This window comes from Alternaria conjuncta (assembly GCF_024043145.1).
Source record: "Alternaria conjuncta strain BMP 0040 chromosome Unknown scaffold_13, whole genome shotgun sequence".
NCBI lineage: Eukaryota > Fungi > Ascomycota > Dothideomycetes > Pleosporales > Pleosporaceae > Alternaria > Alternaria conjuncta.
The window spans coordinates 474375-493693 of record NW_026250102.1 but is presented as its reverse complement, the minus strand read 5'-3'; the positions used below and the strand labels follow the sequence as shown (position 1 = coordinate 493693).

At 54.3% G+C, this 19319-nt stretch overlaps 9 protein-coding genes across 9 annotated transcripts; 3 read left to right on the top strand and 6 right to left on the bottom strand.

Annotated features, from left to right (window-relative positions):
- Window positions 1-602: 602 nt before the first annotated feature.
- Window positions 603-4116, top strand: J4E85_008479 (uncharacterized protein; the record flags this gene model as incomplete). The annotated part of the gene is made up of 5 exons (XM_051472704.1): window positions 603-663; window positions 713-2869; window positions 2924-3139; window positions 3190-3534; window positions 3587-4116. The coding sequence occupies 5 exons, from the start codon at window positions 603-605 to the stop codon at window positions 4114-4116; spliced, it is 3309 nt and encodes a 1102-aa protein (XP_051323525.1).
- Window positions 4117-4475: 359 nt separating this feature from the next.
- J4E85_008478 (uncharacterized protein) lies at window positions 4476-5451 on the bottom strand (the record flags this gene model as incomplete). Its single annotated transcript, XM_051472703.1, has 3 exons — window positions 4476-4730; window positions 4783-4905; window positions 4954-5451. The coding sequence occupies 3 exons, from the start codon at window positions 5449-5451 to the stop codon at window positions 4476-4478; spliced, it is 876 nt and encodes a 291-aa protein (XP_051323524.1).
- Window positions 5452-6026: 575 nt separating this feature from the next.
- Window positions 6027-6962, top strand: J4E85_008477 (uncharacterized protein; the record flags this gene model as incomplete). The annotated part of the gene is made up of 1 exon (XM_051472702.1): window positions 6027-6962. The coding sequence occupies one exon, from the start codon at window positions 6027-6029 to the stop codon at window positions 6960-6962; it is 936 nt and encodes a 311-aa protein (XP_051323523.1).
- Window positions 6963-7747: 785 nt separating this feature from the next.
- On the bottom strand, window positions 7748-8719 carry J4E85_008476 (uncharacterized protein; the record flags this gene model as incomplete). Its single annotated transcript, XM_051472701.1, has 1 exon — window positions 7748-8719. The coding sequence occupies one exon, from the start codon at window positions 8717-8719 to the stop codon at window positions 7748-7750; it is 972 nt and encodes a 323-aa protein (XP_051323522.1).
- Window positions 8720-9714: 995 nt separating this feature from the next.
- J4E85_008475 (uncharacterized protein) lies at window positions 9715-10458 on the bottom strand (the record flags this gene model as incomplete). The annotated part of the gene is made up of 4 exons (XM_051472700.1): window positions 9715-9978; window positions 10030-10245; window positions 10296-10373; window positions 10423-10458. 4 exons carry the CDS (start codon window positions 10456-10458, stop codon window positions 9715-9717), a joined length of 594 nt encoding a protein of 197 aa, XP_051323521.1.
- A 444-nt stretch (window positions 10459-10902) lies between these two features.
- J4E85_008474 (uncharacterized protein) lies at window positions 10903-11432 on the bottom strand (the record flags this gene model as incomplete). Its single annotated transcript, XM_051472699.1, has 3 exons — window positions 10903-11025; window positions 11076-11335; window positions 11384-11432. 3 exons carry the CDS (start codon window positions 11430-11432, stop codon window positions 10903-10905), a joined length of 432 nt encoding a protein of 143 aa, XP_051323520.1.
- A 1280-nt stretch (window positions 11433-12712) lies between these two features.
- J4E85_008473 (uncharacterized protein) lies at window positions 12713-15562 on the top strand (the record flags this gene model as incomplete). Its single annotated transcript, XM_051472698.1, has 3 exons — window positions 12713-13095; window positions 13301-14083; window positions 14131-15562. 3 exons carry the CDS (start codon window positions 12713-12715, stop codon window positions 15560-15562), a joined length of 2598 nt encoding a protein of 865 aa, XP_051323519.1.
- An 851-nt stretch (window positions 15563-16413) lies between these two features.
- On the bottom strand, window positions 16414-17498 carry J4E85_008472 (uncharacterized protein; the record flags this gene model as incomplete). Its single annotated transcript, XM_051472697.1, is given in 3 exon segments — window positions 16414-16449; window positions 16461-16788; window positions 16885-17498. The coding sequence occupies 3 exon segments, from the start codon at window positions 17496-17498 to the stop codon at window positions 16414-16416; spliced, it is 978 nt and encodes a 325-aa protein (XP_051323518.1).
- A 658-nt stretch (window positions 17499-18156) lies between these two features.
- J4E85_008471 (uncharacterized protein) lies at window positions 18157-19270 on the bottom strand (the record flags this gene model as incomplete). The annotated part of the gene is made up of 3 exons (XM_051472696.1): window positions 18157-18593; window positions 18678-19044; window positions 19139-19270. The coding sequence occupies 3 exons, from the start codon at window positions 19268-19270 to the stop codon at window positions 18157-18159; spliced, it is 936 nt and encodes a 311-aa protein (XP_051323517.1).
- Between the last annotated feature and the right edge of the window lie 49 nt (window positions 19271-19319).

The following is a 19319-nucleotide window of genomic DNA, read 5'->3' as shown; positions in this document are numbered from 1 at the left end:
ACACTTGCAGCCCGCCCGGACTTTGCTAAATCGTATTGAGGCGCTCGACGAGAGGCTGTTCGGGCCGTGACAACGTCTGCGAGATTCCTGTCGTTCCACGCGCCTCTTCGGCATCCCGAGGCTGTCGCGGAATCGAAGGATTTATGATCGGTCAGTGGTTTTGGGGGGCTGGACAAAGTTGCGCGGGATAGGCAGGTAGGTGTCAGCTAGACCACCATCGATTGGACTGACCTTGGAAACCTAGGAGGGTCCATGCAAGTCGCAGGTGCAGGTGCGGGTGCATGCCGCCATTTGGACCCCATCTTCTAAAAGTAATTGCATCAATCAATGACTTGGATCACAGCCATACGTGCCTAAGAGAATGAGTGGGCCTGACAAGGATAGGCATTCCTCATACTTATCTGTTGCAATGTTGTTCAGCCGCAATCCACTCATTCCCAAGGTATTTGGGGGGGGGGAATGCCTGCACTCCAAGGTAAGCTTGCTCTAGATGCTGTCGCACATTTTGTCCTACCATTTTGGAGATCACGGATTGTCAGCACGGGGTCTAACTCGTATATGATAGACACGAGGGCAGATCTGGTTAGAAAACTACCGCTACTATGTCTGGTTCTGATGATTCCGGAATCGCGCTCTCCGTGAGCCACGAGCGCAATATTCCCAGTACGTCTCATCGCTGCACATATCTTGACGATTACTGATAACATGATAGATGGAGAGTCAACATCAGAAGAGGCCACGATGATGCTTCCAGGTGAACTAGAGAGTTCCAAGAGCGATTCAGTGCCTGCCAATGTTGCCGAACACCCAGCAATACCGGCTCCAGAAACGGCAGCTACTGAGTCACATCCCCCCAGCGTCAAGCCCGAAACGGACTGCGCTGGTGGCCAAGCGAATCAATCTGTCGATGCCAAAGATCCTGACACGGGGTCAGATGCAGAGAGTGTCAGTAGTGGCTCTGATGTCAACGATCACATCGAGCGTTGGAGGCGCAGACGCGACGACATGGAGGAACGAATCAAGCTTGGGCCAAAACGCGTGAGGCAGGCCAATCAATACAACAAGATCTTGGAAGAGCGACTTGCGCTTCTAGAAGAGAGTACCACCCTCTTTGAACAGAAGCTGCGAAGGCTAATAGAAGGAGAGGAAGTACCTCTTCCACCGCCTACGCCCGTGAAAGACACAAGGCGCATGTTGGAGCCTGAGCTGAAATTCCGCCTGTCGAAGGATCTGAAGCATGACGAAGATGAAAAGCTAACTCATCAAATCGATGTCTTCGTGGGAGACTCAGAGGTACCGAAAGCCGACAGGTTTCTACGACGAAAAAGGGAATCAAAGACTGCGGGAGACGACTATCTGAATGATGGGGCGAGTCTCCCCGACCCGACCTTGGAACACTCGTCGGCATCCAGTGATGAGCGTAGATTTATGGAAGAGATGGCTAAGCTCAAGAGCAAACACCTTCCGAGCCGAATTCGTTTGAACGAAAGCTCGATCACCCACCTGTTCCGGAAGTTTTTCACAGGCGACGGTTCGGATGTGGACAATGTCATTCTGCGACCCTTCAAGCCCTTACTGCACAATAGGGAAGAGATCTTCAACATCATGTCGGACGTAGTTACTGCACTGACTAATATGATAAAACATCGGGCAGAGAAGGAAGCAGCGCCGGCCAGTCGTCCCACAGATCTGGACGAAAAGTCCGAAACAGTCCAGCCAGACGAAGCCCAGCCTAAGGATGCCCAGCCTAAGGATGTCCAGCGCGATGGTGTTCAGTCCAAGGAATCTGGTGAGGCGACAAGTAACCCTCAAGGCGAAGACGAGGAGAAGGTACTTGCTGAGGAGCGCACTGCTCCCGACGCCATCTCATCTGACGAGTGGAACACTGTTCTGACCGAGCTCGAACTCTTTGACGAGAACAACGGGTGCAATGGGAGTGAACTGGACGGATGGCCAACTCTGTCCGAAGTCGAGAAATCTTTCAAGTGCATCAAGGACCTCTTCGACAACTACCTACTGCCTAGCCATGTGGACTTTCGGGAGCGCAAGGCGAAGAAGGTGCGCTTCTGTGACCTATGGCACCTCTTCCACACTGGAGACCTCGTGGTAACGAAGCGCTCGACGAATCTAGATGGGACAGAAAGTCAAGCTCGATTGGGCATGAGGGTTCTCATGACATCTGGTGGTCGAAGAGTCATCATGCCAAAACTCCCGGCTCCTGTCTTTCAATCTCCTGTCCACTTGCTTGAACCCACGGACAAAATCGAGGCCATTAACGGCATCAATCCATTCTGTATTTACGCATATTACTTGGATTTCAATGGCTCTAGGCTGGTCCCTGTCCGGCGACGAATGATCATTGCCCCATACCACGGAGAGCGAAACATGCTCGACCTCGACGTCATCCCCATGGAGTATACTGCCGGGGTAGCTGACATGCTGGAAGAGAGGGGAAAAAGATTCATCGAGTCAGTCACAGCTCCCATTGCGCCGTACGTGGATTGCAAGGGCCTCGAGCTTGTCACTCGCGAGGAACTTAACGACAAGGTCATCGTTGACATGAAAGGGTATTTCGGCACCAATTCTGGCGACATACCTTCGTTCCGGGAACCCGAAGAGGTCGACTTGTCGGAGACCAGCAATTGCCGTCAAGGAATGGAATGTAGCTACTTGTGTTCTACCTGTTACCATCGGACTTCAGTCGTGCATGATCAGGTGACGGACCTGGAAGCTTATCAGGAGTACATCGACGATAAGCCGGTATTCAACCCACTGTCAGGCACGTCAAATGCTGGCCCAATAGACCCGTCTGACTTCACCATTTGTCACTACCGCGTCTTCGCTTACAAACTCCGTTCGCGTGAGTGGGGTACGTATTCAGTCCATCCATTTTACGTATCAGTACCGTGCTGACAGTCAATAGTGCAAGTGAATGTGAAGGACCTCGAAAAGCCACCGGAGACTGAGAAGGGTAGGGGATTCGATAAGCTCGTCTTATCTGAAGACCACAAGCATATCCTTGAGTCTCAGGTACGTGAGCACTTCCGAAAGAGGGTATCGCAAGCTGCCACGGGAAGTACGGAGAACGACATGGATCTAGTTCGGGGAAAAGGTCAAGGTCTCATCATCCTTCTTCACGGTACGTACTACCTTCCAGCGTTGTCAAATCCTCTCGCTGATGAACTTCAGGGGCTCCCGGTGTCGGCAAAACATGTACAGCCGAATGTATTGCGGACCTGGTGGAGAAGCCGCTCTATCCCATCACATGCGGTGATTTGGGAAGCTCGGCGAATGACGTCGAAGCCAACTTGAAGAAACACTTCACACTTGCCAGCCGATGGGATTGCGTGATGCTACTAGACGAAGCAGACGTCTTCCTAGCGAAGAGGGTGCTCGAAGACCTCCAGCGTAATAGCATCGTATCGGTCTTCCTTCGCATGTTGGAGTACTATAAAGGCCTGCTCTTCTTGACTACCAATCGGGTGGGCACATTCGATGAGGCATTCACCTCTCGCGTGCACATCTCACTGTTCTGTAAGTGGTTACTCAGTACGCTCTAACCATGGTACTAACACCAATGCTTCAGACCCCGACTTCGATAAGGAGACTACGCTCAAAGTGTGGAGAACCTTCATCAATCAAACCAGACACGTGCTGGCAAGCAATGGCCGTAGTAACTTCGATATCGCTGAAGATGAGATCATGAAATTCGCCGAGAAGCACTACGATAGAAACGAGCAAGCAAGTTGGAACGGCCGACAAATCCGGAATGCTTTCCACACTGCCGTAGCCATGGCTGAATTCGGTGCTCGGAACAAGAAGACCGACGGAAGCTACGACGACCTTCAGGATCCGACAATCAAAGTGGGGAAAGCAGAGTTCAAAAAGATCGCCAAGACTGCAGAGGAGTTTGAGGAATACATGGAGGATACGATGAACGGAACCTTCCGCACCAAAGCATACAAAGCGGGTCTCAGAAAGGATCAGAAGGTGAAGAGAGAGAAGCCTAAGGAGAAGACGGCAAAGAAGAAGAAGAAGCCGTCCAAATCGAAGAAGAAGAGCGAGTCGAGCTCGGGTAGCGAGAGTGAGGACGACGATGACTCTGATAGTGATTAGTAGGCTGGAAGATGGGACCCGACTCTGGACACTCTTTTGTATAATGACTTCCTAATGTCAATTGGTTTTCTTCGCATTACATGTCGCACCTTGTGAATAAAATGAACGATCGATGTAAGGCCTTGCGCAATGATGCCGATGGAAGGAGGATATGCCTATGCGCGTCCACGGCCGTGCTTGTGTGCTTGGGGCGTGGTCCTAGCGTCCCACGTCATCTCTCCCACCTGCCGAGGCATCGCGTCGCACGCGCACCTCAACTCCATTAATCACTCTGCATAACCACACATCACATCACAGACCCGGTATGAACTATATTCGAGATGCATTAGATTATGCCATTATCGCGACGCTATATACGCCTACGCAGAGCTAGTAGCTGAGGCGATAGGCAGACTAACCGGCATGGGAGTACCGGAAGCCGAAGCTGTTGACGATGAGCCGCCGCCACTGCCACCACCACCACCATTCTTCTTCTGGACGACCGCGGATACGACTTGACCAGCGGTGTTGGTCACGATGTCGACGAGCGCGTTGAGAGGCTCGTAGTTGAAGGTCTTTTGTGTCATTCCCTGGCCAACCTGCTTTGCGCTTCCAGCGACTTCGGTCATGTTGAGCTGTATCTCAGGTTAGACGTTGAAAAAGGCTATGGTATACGGGTATGCTTACCTTGAAGTTTCCAACGATCTGCTGGAGGGCGTCTCCGCCGCTTCCTACGACCTCTTGGACGATGTTACCGAGGTTGTCGACCAAGAAGTTGAGCGTCTTTCCGTTTTGCGTGATCGATCCAAGCTATATGCTGTTAGTTCCTTTCTGACATTAAACCATTCGGATACTTACAAGGCCGTCGACTGCACCGATCACTTCTCCAACCAAGTTGGTGACGTTTCCGATCAAACCAATCAAGAGAGGATTCAGGTCCAAAGAGTCAAAGACACGCTCAACGATAGAGACCAGGTTGCCCAATCGTACAATCAACTCGAGTTCAACATCTACATCAGCAATTGTGATGTTGACCTTCTCCACGGCGACCTGGACACCAGCATTGATCTGGACAAGACCGGCGACCTTGGCGTTGAGGTTAAGATCTGCCTGAAGCTTCTCGACACCTAGCTCAATCCTTCCAACGTGCAGTTCAGGGACGCGGAGAAGCACGTCTGGTGGCGAAGATCCAGTAGGCGCAACCTCTGGTGGTCTGGTAGTAGTTCCGTTGCCTTGCGGTGGGGTGCTGCTTGTAGGTGCCGGGGTCGAAGGAGCCCCAGATTCCGATTGCGCAGAAATGACTGTAGCGAAAGTAAGGAAGATGCTGATGAGCAGTAGGCGGATAGAGAACGACATGTTGGCGTGAGCGGCGACGACAGCAACAACAACGGCAATAGTAACGAGCGAGACAGCCGTACAAGTATCAGCAAACCACGACCCACGTACCGGTTATAGCGAAGGAATCCCGTTGCAAATCAGCGGGCACGGCAATCATGCACATGGAGTATTGCAAGGATTCCCATAATGGTAATCTCGGGTAAAGCCCCCTATGCAGCCGCGCAGGGGTTCCTGCAAGGCTGGATCGCACCATCTGGAGCAGTGCTAAGGCATGAACATGTAGAAATCCTGATTCCGCATACGAACTGCCGGTTTTTTGGATTTTCTATCGAATCGCAGGTGTGGGAATGGATCTCCTTAATTTCCGTTTTTCTTGCTAGCGTAGGTGGATGACGGGTAATGGAAGATGGTGCTATGCACATGATCCTTGTAAGCAACTCACTACTACTCCACCCGATGGTAGTGTTAACCGTTGCGCCCGCCCGTCTTTCTTGTCGATTGACGACATCCATTGAGTTGTTGCTTCCTGTCCTTCGCTCTTTGTTCAGCAGCACGTCGACTTTCGGCCAGTCTCTCTTTCAGCACCAGTCAAGATGTTGTCGATACTACCTACCATTACACTCCTTTCGCTGCCTTTCCTCGCTGTCTGCCAATCTGCATCCGATGGCTACAGTGGTTACAAGCTCGATGTGCGAGATGACGGCGACCCATCCGCCGTCCTCTACGAAACAGAAAACACATCCTCATCCAACATCTCCGCCTTGAGCCCCGTCCCAGACGTCCTCCTCAACGCCTCCGTTCACGTCGGCGAGATCTTCATCGGCGTCGACAACCTGACCGCAAAAATCAACCTCGACGCCCAGGTCCTCCAGTTGCTGCAGTTCAACGCCGGAGTCGACCTGTCCATCGACAAAGTCACCCTCCTAATCCAAAACGTCACGGCAAAGGTCTACCTCGAAGCCCGCCTGGGTAACCTCGTCAACATGGTCAGCGACGTTCTCGACAGCATCGATCTGAACCCCGTGATCGCCGAGCTAGGAAACGGTCTTGGCTCCATCATCAACGACACCGCCGGTCTCGTTGGCGACGTCGCCGGTGGCCTCACTGGTGGAGGCAACGACACCTCTGCTCAAGCCAAAGCGAAACGCGACCTCGACTTTCACCAATGGGACCTCCGCAACAACATTCTCTACTCCATCAACAACTTTGAAGGCAACACCAACAAACGCCGTGTCCTCGCTCAAAACGGCGATATCGTAGAGCAAGTCCTCGATAACTCTGGTACCATCTCCTCAACTAATGTTGTGGGTGATTACCTCAAGAGCATGAGATTCAACGGGTTCAACGAGAGTGTTACCTACAAGGGCGAGGAAGTCTGGGAGGAAGAATACGTGTACGAGCCTTTTATGGGTCTGTACTCTATTTCTGGCGTGTTCAAGAGTAAGAGTAATGGAGAGGTGGTTGGTACGCAACTTCTGGCTGAGGCGAGAGGGGGCGGGAGCGCGAGTATTGGGAATGAGAAGGCGTAGGTCTTTTGATACCCACTAGCACAATTATTCAGAGTGTTTTGCGAATGGAATATGTAATGTCTGAACTCTTGTGCAATCGTGCTCTCTATGCATACCCGTCCAATGACTCTACCACATCAATCCATCCCGATCACATTTCTGCTTTTCCCACGCATGCACGCTTCTCTCATCTCGCTCTGCATACATACATGCACCAAAACAAATTCAACGGCGGACTAGCACCAGCCACCGCCAAGTCTTAGTTCACGCAACGGTTAAAGTCCCATGAACAATCGCGTGGTCCGTTTCACCCAGACGTCCGTGCGAGCACGCGATGGTCAGGAACCGAGATTTGACATGCACCATGCAGTCGGATATGCCAGGAAAAGGCCTCTGGGGCCTAACGGTCGAGATCTGTGATCTGAGCTTTTTGGATCGACGATGATGTCACGGGGGACTGGAGTCATGGACTAATGCGATCTTATTCCGTGGGATATGGCGGGGTGCGAGCATGGAAGATGTTGATGGAGATGCAGTGTTTAGTGCTGCATGGGTGGTTTGCTTCGGCCAAAGCGATGGATGACGGGGAAGGTAAGAGATGAGGGGTGGGTGGGATGGAAGAAGTGTGCAAAGGATAGAATTTCAGAACTACTTCATTGTCACTTCCTTCCATTCGTCGTTAAAACGCACCTAACGCCATGCCATGCTGTTACTTCGAGATGAGATGAGAGTTTTCCGTACCGATTCTTAACGCCACATAATGCTCAAGACGATTTGTTTCCTTCTCTTCATACAGCACCTAGATCCTACCCCTCAAGCCTGCCCATCATATTCTTCCTAACCTTAGTATTGACCACTCCTCCCACTCCAAACGCTGGCACAATCCGGCAAATCCTCGCCGCAGCACTCTTCGCCCAATCCCTCAGCACGCGCCCCGCCCTGCCATCCACACCACCAACCCTAGCCTCAGGCCTGTTGTACAAATCCAGACCGAGCAAATGCAACGGCGTGCTCACGAGCTGCACAGCAGCAGGCGTAACGAATTGCGCTACACTGAGCGCACCAACGTACTTCTTGACTTCCGTGCCCATGCGCTCGTCTACCTTGGGCGCAAGCAGCGGTGGCAAGTTGAACGAAGCGAAAATAGTAAGGCAGTCGCGGACGGTGAAGAGCGCGAACGTGGGCAGAGGAACAGGTCGTGGCGACGACCCGGGCGCAGCGAAGAGCCTCGTGAACTGGTTGTCTTTATACAGACACAGCGCCAGATTTGTTGTACTCGTAGCGAGGAACTTGCTTGTCCCGCTCGTTTGCTCTTGTAAGCCTTGCGTGGGCTTTACGGTCGCGGACGCCGTGTCGATGCTGTTGGCTGTGAAGTATGTACCGAAGTATAGACTGAAAATCAGGACGAAGGGTTTGCTACCGAGGAAGCGGTGCGGTTTCGCGAGGAGTTCGATTGCGCTCTTTTTCAGACTCTCGCCGAGACTGTTACGCCCGCTGGCGTTTTCGATGATGCCTTTGTCGATCATGGTTATGATGGGTGCGACGAGTATGCCTGCGGAGCCGGCAGAGAGGGCGTCGACGCCGATGCGTAGACCGAGTTTGGATGTGTCCCATTCGTGGGATGTTTCGGTCGAGGTGCTGGGTTTGCGCATCGTGGGGAGCGGTAGGTTTGGCTTGGGGATCGCGATGGAGGGTGTTGCGACTTTGGGTACGGTGGTTTGGTCTCTGTGCTCGTTGGCTGCGTGCGGTTTCATACCGCTGGCTTGTTCTTCCCCCATTGCAGCTTCCTCCGGTGACTGATAAACTCTCTCTTTGTGTGCTGCATGGAATGCTTGAAGTTTTGACGGTGCGTTTTTCGCGGGCGCTTCACGCTTTACGACTCTTTCGACAGTTTGCCCGCGGTTTGGACCAGGGCGACAGAGGTGTCGTAAGTGTACAACACAGGACAGGCTGTTGTTGAGGGATTTGATACAAGCCGCTGACGAAGATATCGGAGTTTACCTGAAAGTTCGCCGGCGAACAAACACCGACGTCGGAGCAAGAGCCGCCGAACGGGTATCACGCGCATTGATTGGTGCACGTCATCGGGCCCTGCATCGTTCGTCGCTCATAGCCATGTTCACGATGGGTAGCATCGGCTGAGACATGTGGGTGTTTACTGCATGGCATGAGGAATTAAATGCAGGGTCCAGCGTGGGGAGCTGGCCACGACTGACGATCCGGGGTATGGTGGGTTGGGACACAACACTTGCTCTCTCGCTAGGTGCACAGTCTGAGTACGTGATGACGGAAAGTTCTTGAGGAACTGATAACTGAAGGGCAGGATTCATTTGTCAAAACTTATCGGACAAGTCATGATAACTTCGTTTTTGCAACCAGGGCATGTCTACTCAACAAGCAACTCACGACTCATGCTGTTTGTATCTCCCGGGTTGGTAGGCTATCGCGGCTGCGAGACGAGCAAGTTAGCCGAAGCCATTTTCCGAAGAATACCGATGTCGTAAGTATCTAGTTGATGGCGTCAACTAGCGACCGGTGATGTGTACTGGGAATGCGGAGATGGGGTGAGGAGTGGAGGCGGTGTGAGATAGCTGTAACAGAGCGACCAGGTGATGCGCATGCGACGGTCGGTCTGACCCTTGACTAGTGTGGTAGTCATGAACATAGTATTCGCCTCGAAAGCTATCTTAGTCTTCCCAACAATTCGCTTGCATGTGATGCGCCTAAACTCCAATACACCCTAGGAACCCCGCAAGGGATTGTTGTCTGTATCTCAATTCCTCAGAGCACGCAGCCTCTCGGTAAATGCCTCTTCTTCTTGCTCGGTGGGCCCAACCTTCGTCTTTGCCGGTGTGGCTTCTTGGAGATCTTGTTGTAGATCTACGCCTGCCTTGTCTGCCGCCTGCGCCATCAGACGGTCTACGTCCTCTTGTGGTGTACCGACTGCGGTCGCGGAGGAGGTAATGTCCTGGTAGAGTTCGGTGGCGGAGTCTACGTTTTCGAACTGCTTCTCGAAATCGACCATGACCGAGGCGATCTAGGTATTGTCAGCGCGGTCCCGATCCCAACAGCTTTGGGTGTCGCATACCCTCTCGGGACTCATAGACTTCATAGCTACGTCTAGACTCCGGTTGACCTTCATCATGTTGCCTGTAATCTGTCGCATCGTGACGGCGGTTTGTACGCGGCCTGCGACGGCATCGACGCGCGAGGCGAGTTGTAGCAGGTTGAGCTTCTCATTCTGCTTGCGAATGGCGTTTCCGGCGTATATGCGGGCGATGTCGTTGTGGCCCTGCTTCATAGCCTGAGATGGTGTTAATACGCGTCCTTGCGCTGAAGAGACATGTTACCAACCTTCTCCAGCTTGGTCTTCTCAGCCTGCTCCTCCTTGCCAGCTTTGAGCGCCTGCCTGTTCAGCGACTTGGCCGTGAACTGAGGGGGGTCAGCGTATTCTAAGTCAGCGTCAACACGCAGTACTGACCTTGAGGTTGAAAAGCGCATTCTCGAGACCCGACATAGTGTATAGCTTGGAGGGTATGGGTTGTGGAGTTGTGCTATGGGTAGTGGTTCGGGAGATAGGCGGTAGTGGGCAGCGCTGTGGTGGGATGCGGCTACTGGCCACGCGGGGTGTGGGCCCAACCCCGACGTCATTGGCCGTGAAACACGGGCGCGCTTCTTGTTCTCGGCGCGCATTCACAAAGAAAAGAAGTGAGGAAATGGACTATGATAGTTGTCGTTGTGACACGTTCGATTTCGTGTCGCAGCCTCATGGGCCTTCATCGCCTTTGAATAACGCCTAAATCTATGCTGAAAACATGATGCATATGTGCCTGCCCGCACCCAGAATGCCTTTGATGTGTCCCTAATCTAAGCCAAACGCCTGCCTCACGCCTTCGCAATGCCCACGTAACGCCGTGCAACTCGAGCCATTATTCGTACAAGTCGTCCATGAGAGAAAACATCACTGCGCGGGTGGCGCGTTGAACTTGCTCGTTGCGTTCTTGAATAGCTCTTCTTGCGCAGCGATGAGCTGCTCCTCGGTCATGCCGCTCTGCTCGATCTTGGTCTGCTTCTTTTCGCGATTCTGCCCCGCGTTAGCTGGTGGTCGCGTCACATGCGCCGTCGCAAACGTACCTGCTGCTGCTTCTTGTAGTCTTGCGCGACCTCGAGAATGGCTGGGACGTAGTCGCCAAAATCTAGCTCTTCCAGGGCAGCCTTGACATGTTCGCAAGCTATTGTCTTTTTCGCGTCCTTTTCGGCGATCTCGTTGGCTTCGGAGGAGATGAGGGTGATGAACTCAACGCAGCACTCGATTAGAAGGTCGCGCGAATCCTTTGCAAAGGTCATGCCAGGCTCGCTGGCCAGGATGTCTTGGACAATCTTTTGGACGGTCGCTGGCGCGTATTAGCATTTACGGGGGATGCGAGTCTAGAAATGCCGACCTTTGGGCAGCGACAAGTCGTCGTTGCCGCCGAATTCGCGGTCAGACATGGTGGGTGGATGCGCGGCAGCGTGTGGTGTTGGCTTTGAGCTTCGGTACTGCGCGCGGTTGCAGCCCTGCTAAGTAAGAAATGCAGAGAGGCCGGGGCACGGGCCGGCTGTTTGGCCGAAGACCCTTTGCCTAGGTATCTGGCATCATCGAGCGTTCACTGTGTAACCACGGCAGTCACCCAAGATACAGCCATGATGCACGAGGCTTACTGGGTAACGCGAGTTTGCGATGAGTGATGTGTGTCTCTACCAAATCGCGCCCCGACGTTCCCCATTTTTATCTTATCCGCGTCATATCTTCCAAAAGGAGCACACGTACAGCTTACTAACAGATCTAGGTGCAACCAGCAACAAAGGATATAGAGTTCTTCCTATTGACACGCTGGGCTGTGTTTGCTCGAGTCAGCCGCAGCCTTCACATGCGTCCAGTCACGGTACCGGTGTTGCTCGATAGCGACAGTGTATCCAGGGCGGCGGGCGCTATCGCAGTGCTATCGGGCCATATGTCGCTAACGTCGCAGTGGCATCACGGGTGGATCGTTGAGGCTTTTCTTCAAACGACAGGCTTGGAGCTTGATGCAGGCGCTGGCTTGAGCATTGATGTGAGGGTATTCGTGCTCCACCGGCGACGGGCGTGTGGAGGCGGTGATTGGCAGTAGTTGGGTCGCGTTCCGAGATCTTAGCCAGGGACTGTATCTCTTCCCGGCCGGTTTGGGCGATGCCGGCCCAGTGGCATGTCGGCAGAAGCAGAGGCAGTGGATAACTACGTCAGCGCGTTGCACCTGCTTGGCGCACACAAATGCATGGCCGCGCGAAGTGTGGTTTTGGTTGACCTGGTCATGCTGCTCGCCGAGACAGATGACAGTGGCGGTGAAAACCGGAGGAGCCTAGGGGGACTGGAGGCGGCGCTGCTAGGTCGAGGGATGGTGCAATGCAATCGCGTTGAGAGGGATTGATACATAGCAAGGCCCGCAGTGAATTCCAGCGACAGTCAAGTCAGTGAGCTACACGGCGCCTGCCTATCTCGCCTGCCGGTGACGCTGCTATCATCCTCGAGTCGACGCCTACTGCTGCAGCGCCCCAGAGCTCCCACGGTCCCAGAGTACACGTCTACCCAGTACCGCTGTACACCGCCCGCAGCCCGCGCGCCTCAAGCCTGGAAGGACTCGGACTGCCTGCCCCGTTAAAGTCCTAGAGCAGAGTTTTCGCACAGTCGTTGCAGTGCGCTTGTTTAGGGCTAAGGCCGCTCGGAGCAGCCAGCCAGGACCCAAGTGATTATTATGACTTCACGCCCAACTGCGGACCCGGCAGACAGCTCGCTCTCGACCTCCCCCCAAAGCGACACGTACTCCAGCAGCCCGTCGCGCGCCAGCCTCAAGGAGACCGTCAAGATTGCGTCCACCCAAGGCCCCGCTGTCGATGCCAGCCAGCAACGTCCCGGACTAGTCTCTCGCGCCTCGGAGAGTTCAACCAGGACCATTCGACCCCGCCATCATCTACGCAACAAGAGCAGCAGTGTTGTTCCCACCGTCTCCACGCTCAACGTCGGCACCGCGCCCTCGACCCGCCAGTCCAAGTCGCACCCAAAATCAAACACCATGGCCCAGCACACCACGGGCACCTCGTCTGGCGCCGCCGACCTGCTTAGACAGGCCATGACACGGTAAGCGCATACTGACTGTCATGGTGATGCACCGCATTGCCACGCACCACACCACATCATCGCTTAGCTTGCAGCTGTGCAGAGTCCTGACGACGTGCACCCTCGTTCCTTCCCTACATTTTCTCTCACCACTCTCACCTTCCCATCCTCCCACACTCACCGCCACTTTCCTGATGCCCTCGTCATCACTGCTAACGCCGCACAGTGCCACCAACGACAGCAACGAAGACGGACACGATCAGATCGGCTCCACCAGCTCCACGCCACCGGGTGCCACGACACCCAAGCCCGACCCGACGGACAAGCGACTGCCGGGTATTCTGCACAGTTACTTTGGCCAGGTTCGTGATTCTCTTATGCCCTCGCGGAAGTCCTCCTCCACGGTCAACCCCTCCCCCGCACCCGTCACTTCTCAGGTCTCGGACCCCCGAGAGAAGGAGCAAGAGTCAACCACCCACCCCAGCATGCTGCCCAGCCCCGCCCCCAGTGCCTCTTCCCGAACTCCCTCAACCTCGCAGTTGGCTGGTGAAGCGGAGAAGCTAACGCAAGGCGATTTTGCGCCGTTGCAACAGGCTACACCTCCCCAGACACCGCGCACCCGCTCCCAAGAAGCAAAGCCAGTGCCCTCGAATCTATCCCGCACCTCAAATGCGTCCGACGAATCCAAGGAGAGCAAGACGGCTCCCGTAGTGGCGCCCAAGGGCAAGCTCTCAGTCACAATCTCCGAGGGACGGGGTCTGCGGCCCAGCACAGACCCCTACGTTGTCTGCCAATTCCAATGGGCTGAGTACATCTCAGACGGGCCCAGGCACGATGAGTCGAAGCGACCGCCCATGCAGATGAAGCGAACCGAGAGCCAGATGGGCACTCCAATGGCCATTCCTATGAAGAGCCGACAGAGCAGCAACAGCGGCCATAGCTCAGATCCCAGGGAGAACGGCTCCCTGGAGGAAGTGACGAGCCCCAAGTGGGAGCACGAAGCCATGTTGTGAGTAGCTCCTCCTCTTCCCCGTGTGCTGATGCTGACAATCGTAGTGACGTTGTGGGCGACCATGCCGAAATCGACGTCTCCGTTTACGACCGCGCCAACGGTGAGGCTTTCCTCGGCCACGTCCGCTTCTGCCCAAACCTCGTCGAATACAGCGAGCCATACGACGGCTGGTTCCCGCTAGAGCCCCGAGAGGGCGAGGGAGGTGTTGTTACCGGAGAGATTCACCTGAAGCTCAACTTCCAAAAGGTCGAGAAAAAGCACTACGGTCCCGAGGACTTTGAGATTCTCAAGCTCATCGGAAAGGGCACATTCGGTCAGGTCTTCCAAGTACGCAAGCGCGACACTCGCCGCATCTACGCCATGAAGGTGCTTTCCAAGAAGGTCATCGTGCAGAAGAAGGAGGTGGCACACACACTTGGAGAGCGCAACATCCTTGTCCGAACGGCCATGGCTGACTCGGCATTCATCGTTGGACTCAAGTTCTCTTTCCAGACACCCTCAGATCTATACTTCGTTACTGACTACATGTCGGGAGGCGAACTCTTCTGGCATCTCCAGAGGGAAGGCCGCTTCCAGGAGGGTCGTGCCAAGTTCTACATTGCAGAACTTATCCTTGCCCTGCAACATCTGCACGAGCACAACATCGTGTACCGCGATCTCAAGCCCGAGAACATCCTCTTGGACGCCAATGGCCACATCGCCCTTTGTGACTTCGGTCTGTCCAAGGCTAACCTCACCGAGAACGCCACCACCAACACATTCTGCGGAACCACAGAGTACCTTGCACCCGAGGTCCTTCTGGACGAACACGGTTACACCAAGATGGTCGATTTCTGGTCGCTCGGTGTGCTAGTCTTCGAGATGTGCTGTGGATGGAGTCCTTTCTACGCAGAAGACACCCAGCAAATGTACAAGAACATCGCGTTCGGAAAGGTCAGGTTCCCCCGGGACGCCCTCAGCACTGAAGGTAGGAATTTCGTCAAGGGACTTCTCAACAGGAACCCCAAGCACAGGCTTGGTGCCACACGCGATGCCGAGGAGCTCAAGGCTCACCCCTTCTTTGCCGACATCGACTGGGAGGCTCTGGGCAAGAAGAACGTGGTACCGCCATTCAAGCCCAAGCTCAAGGGAGAGCTCGACGTTTCCAACTTCGACCCCGAGTTTACTAATGCTCTCAACGGTGCTGGCTCTTTGAACGCCCGCGCAGCTGCCCTGGCCTCTGGTGTCAACCCCGCATCCACGCCACTGTCACCGACTATGCAAGCAAACTTTGCTGGCTTCACCTTTACCGACCAGAGTACAATGGAGCAGCAATTCGGCAACGACAGACAAAGGACCGACGCCCTGGAGCGAATGGACGAGGATGAGACAGACGAAGTCAACTGGGACCGACCTGCTGGACGTGGAGATAGAATGTCCGGCATCGTCCCAAGCAACGAGCACGATGTCTTCAACCAAGGCCAGTTCGATGTATGATGAGCACATGCTCACATACGCGCAGCCTGCTCTTCTCTATCTAGGTTCCTCCAGGACCTGACAAAAGTTTCTGCTTTGTTCTATCTTACCGGTACATGGCGGTACTATTCGTATAGTCTTTTCTTGGATACCCGGAGCCTACCACACAGGACTTGGACTGCGTTCAAGTCCTTCACTAATTTGCCCCATCGGCTGCTGCTGTCACGACCTCACGCATGGTCATTACGACACAGTCTATGCCGACAAGGACCTGACGCAGCGTCCGACTGATTACGATTACAAGATTTCCCAGAATGAGTTCAAGTTGCTGCGGTCTCCCACGCTACAGTAAACACGATGTTTTCTTTGCTGGGCTATGGGTTTGCATTGCGCTGGTGCATTGCTTTCGCTTTTTCATCCAATGTGGGAGTTCTTAATGGCACTATGTCGAGTTCAGGCTGTTTCTTCCCGTTCTTTGTGCATTATGCGCGCGTATCTGCACGGTTTTTCTCTTTTTCTTCTTTCTGCGAGTTCGGCATATATCTAACGACATGGATTCATACGCATCGTTATATCGAGGGGATATGGATCGAGTGGTATGATGGATATGGGCGAGCCTTTTTGTACATAAAGATATGAGACATCAAGTTTACCTGTTCACGTGGTCGTCTTCCTGTTGATGCACTCTTACTGTTGATGTCACGAAACGTATTTGTGTGTCTTCCTGTTCGTTCTATGCTAACCACCTCCTACCAGCCGTCGCTTCCTCCCCAGGTTCATCCCACACCTCCATCATATCCAACCACTCCAACGCAAATGCCCCCACAATCCTAGCCCAATCCCTCACCGTCGCCCCATCCAAATGCTCCCCATCATCCTCCATCGTGTGCCAAACCCCCGGAAACGGACTAGGGATTACATGCAATATCTCCACGCCCTTTGCCATAAACGGCAAATGGTCGTCTGATATGCCTCCATGCCCCATTGTCCCATTTACATCTGGCAAGAAGGGTGTGGATGGCGTGGATTCCAGCAGGTTCAAACTGCGCAGTCGGGACTCGATGGTGGAGAGGTGTACGTAGGCCCAATGTGTGGTGGGAAAGTAGGACGGAACGAGCGGGTCTGCGGAGCCGAGCAAGTCGAGGAGGAGGAACAGACTGATTTGCGAGAGGGGCGTGCGGTTTTGGTAGAATTTTGAGGCGGGGGACGGGGGGTTGAAGGTCGTGGACCAGTGGGTTGCTAGAGCCCTATATTCATGTACTGTTAGTATAACCATTCCATGGGAGTTTCCTCTTTCCTCTTTCCCCCGATATGAATTGAGAAGAGAGAAGGGAGAATCATACCTCGCCCCATACAGTGAATCACTATCACTCCAGTTCTCAAACGCCTCCTCGCCGTCCAAAAACACAATCTGGATACCCATATCCATATCCACGTCCCCGCCCTCCCCCAACGCACTCATCTCCTCGTACATCCGCGTTATATGCGGATCCAACACGCTGGCCACATACATCAACATCGCACACGGCGCCGCACTATCCGTCGCCCCGATAAACCCATCTGGATGCAATTTACTGTCATAATGCGCAACAAGCGTGAGCAAGTTCGCTTGTCCCGGCGCAACCCAAGGTGGTTCTCTCCGCGCGATTAGATTCGCGAAGGGGAGGGGCAACTTGGATGTGGGGGTCACGGAGGTGCTGTTTTGCCAGGTTAGGTTCCAGGCTGGTAGTTCTTTTGTGAAGTAGGCGTAGAGGTGGTTTTGGGCGAGGGTTTGGCCTGGGGTACCGGGGACGCGCGGGATCAGGAGGGGGGAGAGGAGGGCGCTGTTCTTTGCGGAGAGGGTGGTGTTGGGGGAGGGGAGGGCGCGGAGGAAGGCGTCTGAGAGCGGTTTGTAGGCGTGGGTTGGGTTGAGGGTGAGGAGGAGGGGGAGGAGTGTGGTGGGGAGCGTGAGGAGCATCGTGGGTTGGGGGTGGTGGGAGGAGATGGAGGAGCGCGTGCGGTGAGGAGTGTTGTGTACCAGAGGGTGTGTCTGGACGTTGAATGCGGCTTGGAATCGCGTCGTGTCGCTCGCTCGCACGGAAACGAGAACTGTCTTCGGGGTATGAACAAAGTCCAGGTAACCGTACGAGATCGAATCGGAAAGGATATGAAGACGAACAGCTAAGATCCCTCCTTCTAAAAGTGCCAGCCTCTTTCCTGTTCTCCTCAGTCCCCTTCCCGTTTCATCTCTCTCCCGCGGTCTCGAGTGAAACGTTTGCGCAAGTTGGCCCTACTCCATCAGGCAAACACCGAAGAGCCATGAAGCGCGGAGCTGAGCCATCGTGTTGCGTTGCGTGCGTCAGTCTGGTCCCTGACGGGGCGGAGGCGCGCGCATCCCTGTCGCGCACGTGAGCTGCACGTTCATCTTATCTGATTGATTAAGATGACGGATGGGGAACATGCTGTGGTGACGGAGGATCTAGCCGTTCTGGGTGGGGTGGAGGATATGCATGTCAAATGTCTGATTGAAGAGCTCAAGACGGTATGCACTTAGGTTTGGTCTTGGTATAGTTGATATATACTCATATTCATGTGAACTTTACACGTCCAGAGGCTTCAGCCAAGTACATCCTACCCTACAACTTCGCCTTCCCCCCTTCACACTTCACCAACGCCCTCCCGTTCGTAAGCACCGTCTTGCCCCCCTCAACCTTAACCACAAACCTCACCTCCTCAAATTCATCCTGATCCCTATCCCCCGTCCTCCACATCTCCGTAATCAGTTTATCACCCGGCTTAACCGGCGCCGCGAACCTCGCCTGGAACTCCTTGAGGTTCTCAGGCTTGGATGCGCCGAACGCCTTCAGAATAGCGTGGGCAGACATGTTCCATGAGAACAGGCCGTGGATGATGGGGCCGCCGAAACCCATTTTCTTGCCTGGCTCGGGGTCGGCGTGGAGAGGGTTGTAGTCGCCGTTTAGGCGGTAGAGGTGTGCGGTTTCCATGGTGGTTTGGTGGATGTGTGTGCTATCGGGAGCGCGGGACGGAGGGGGGTAGTTTGGTTGTTTGGGGCCTGTCGTGTGTTAGTCTTGTGTTATACTGCCGCGCGGGCTCCAGTACGAGCACGGCCAGGGTCAAAGAGATGGGAAAGACATACCCTTCGGACCACCCCAACCACCCTGACCAACGTAGAAGCCACTGCCTACAGCCCTGCTGTACGTCTCCCCCGTCTTCGCATCAACAAGCCTGTTCTCCGTCTCGACAACGGTTGCCTTGCCCTTGTCGTATACACCCAGCACCTTGCTCCTGATCTCGAACTTGCGGCCTTCGCTACTCACGGGCAGCGGCTTGAAGAATTGTATCTTGCGCTCGCCGTCAAGGACGTGCTTGGTGTCGAACTTGGGGACGCCTTCGATGGGCTCGGCATTGCTGCGCGCGTAGAAGTCGATGACTTCTTGGTCTGTGTGCTTGAAGGGGAGGATGATGGGGTAGGTTGGGAAGGCTGCGAAGGATGGGTGCAGTTCCTGGGGATGGTGTTAGAAGTGTCTTGGGTAGCTTGGTGTGTTGCGCATGGGCTGGATGCGTGAGCTGTGTGTGAGCTGTGATGGATTGACTTACGTAGAGGAAGTGCAGCTCATCCGGGTAGGTTGCGCCAATGCTGTTTGCGAAGAGCAGGAGATCGCGCTTGAGCCATGACACCTCATACGAGGGAAACTCGAAGCCGACGCCGGGACCCAATTCTTTGCCCATGATGAAGTTGGTGATGGTTACACAATGTGTTTGATACGAAAGGCTTGCG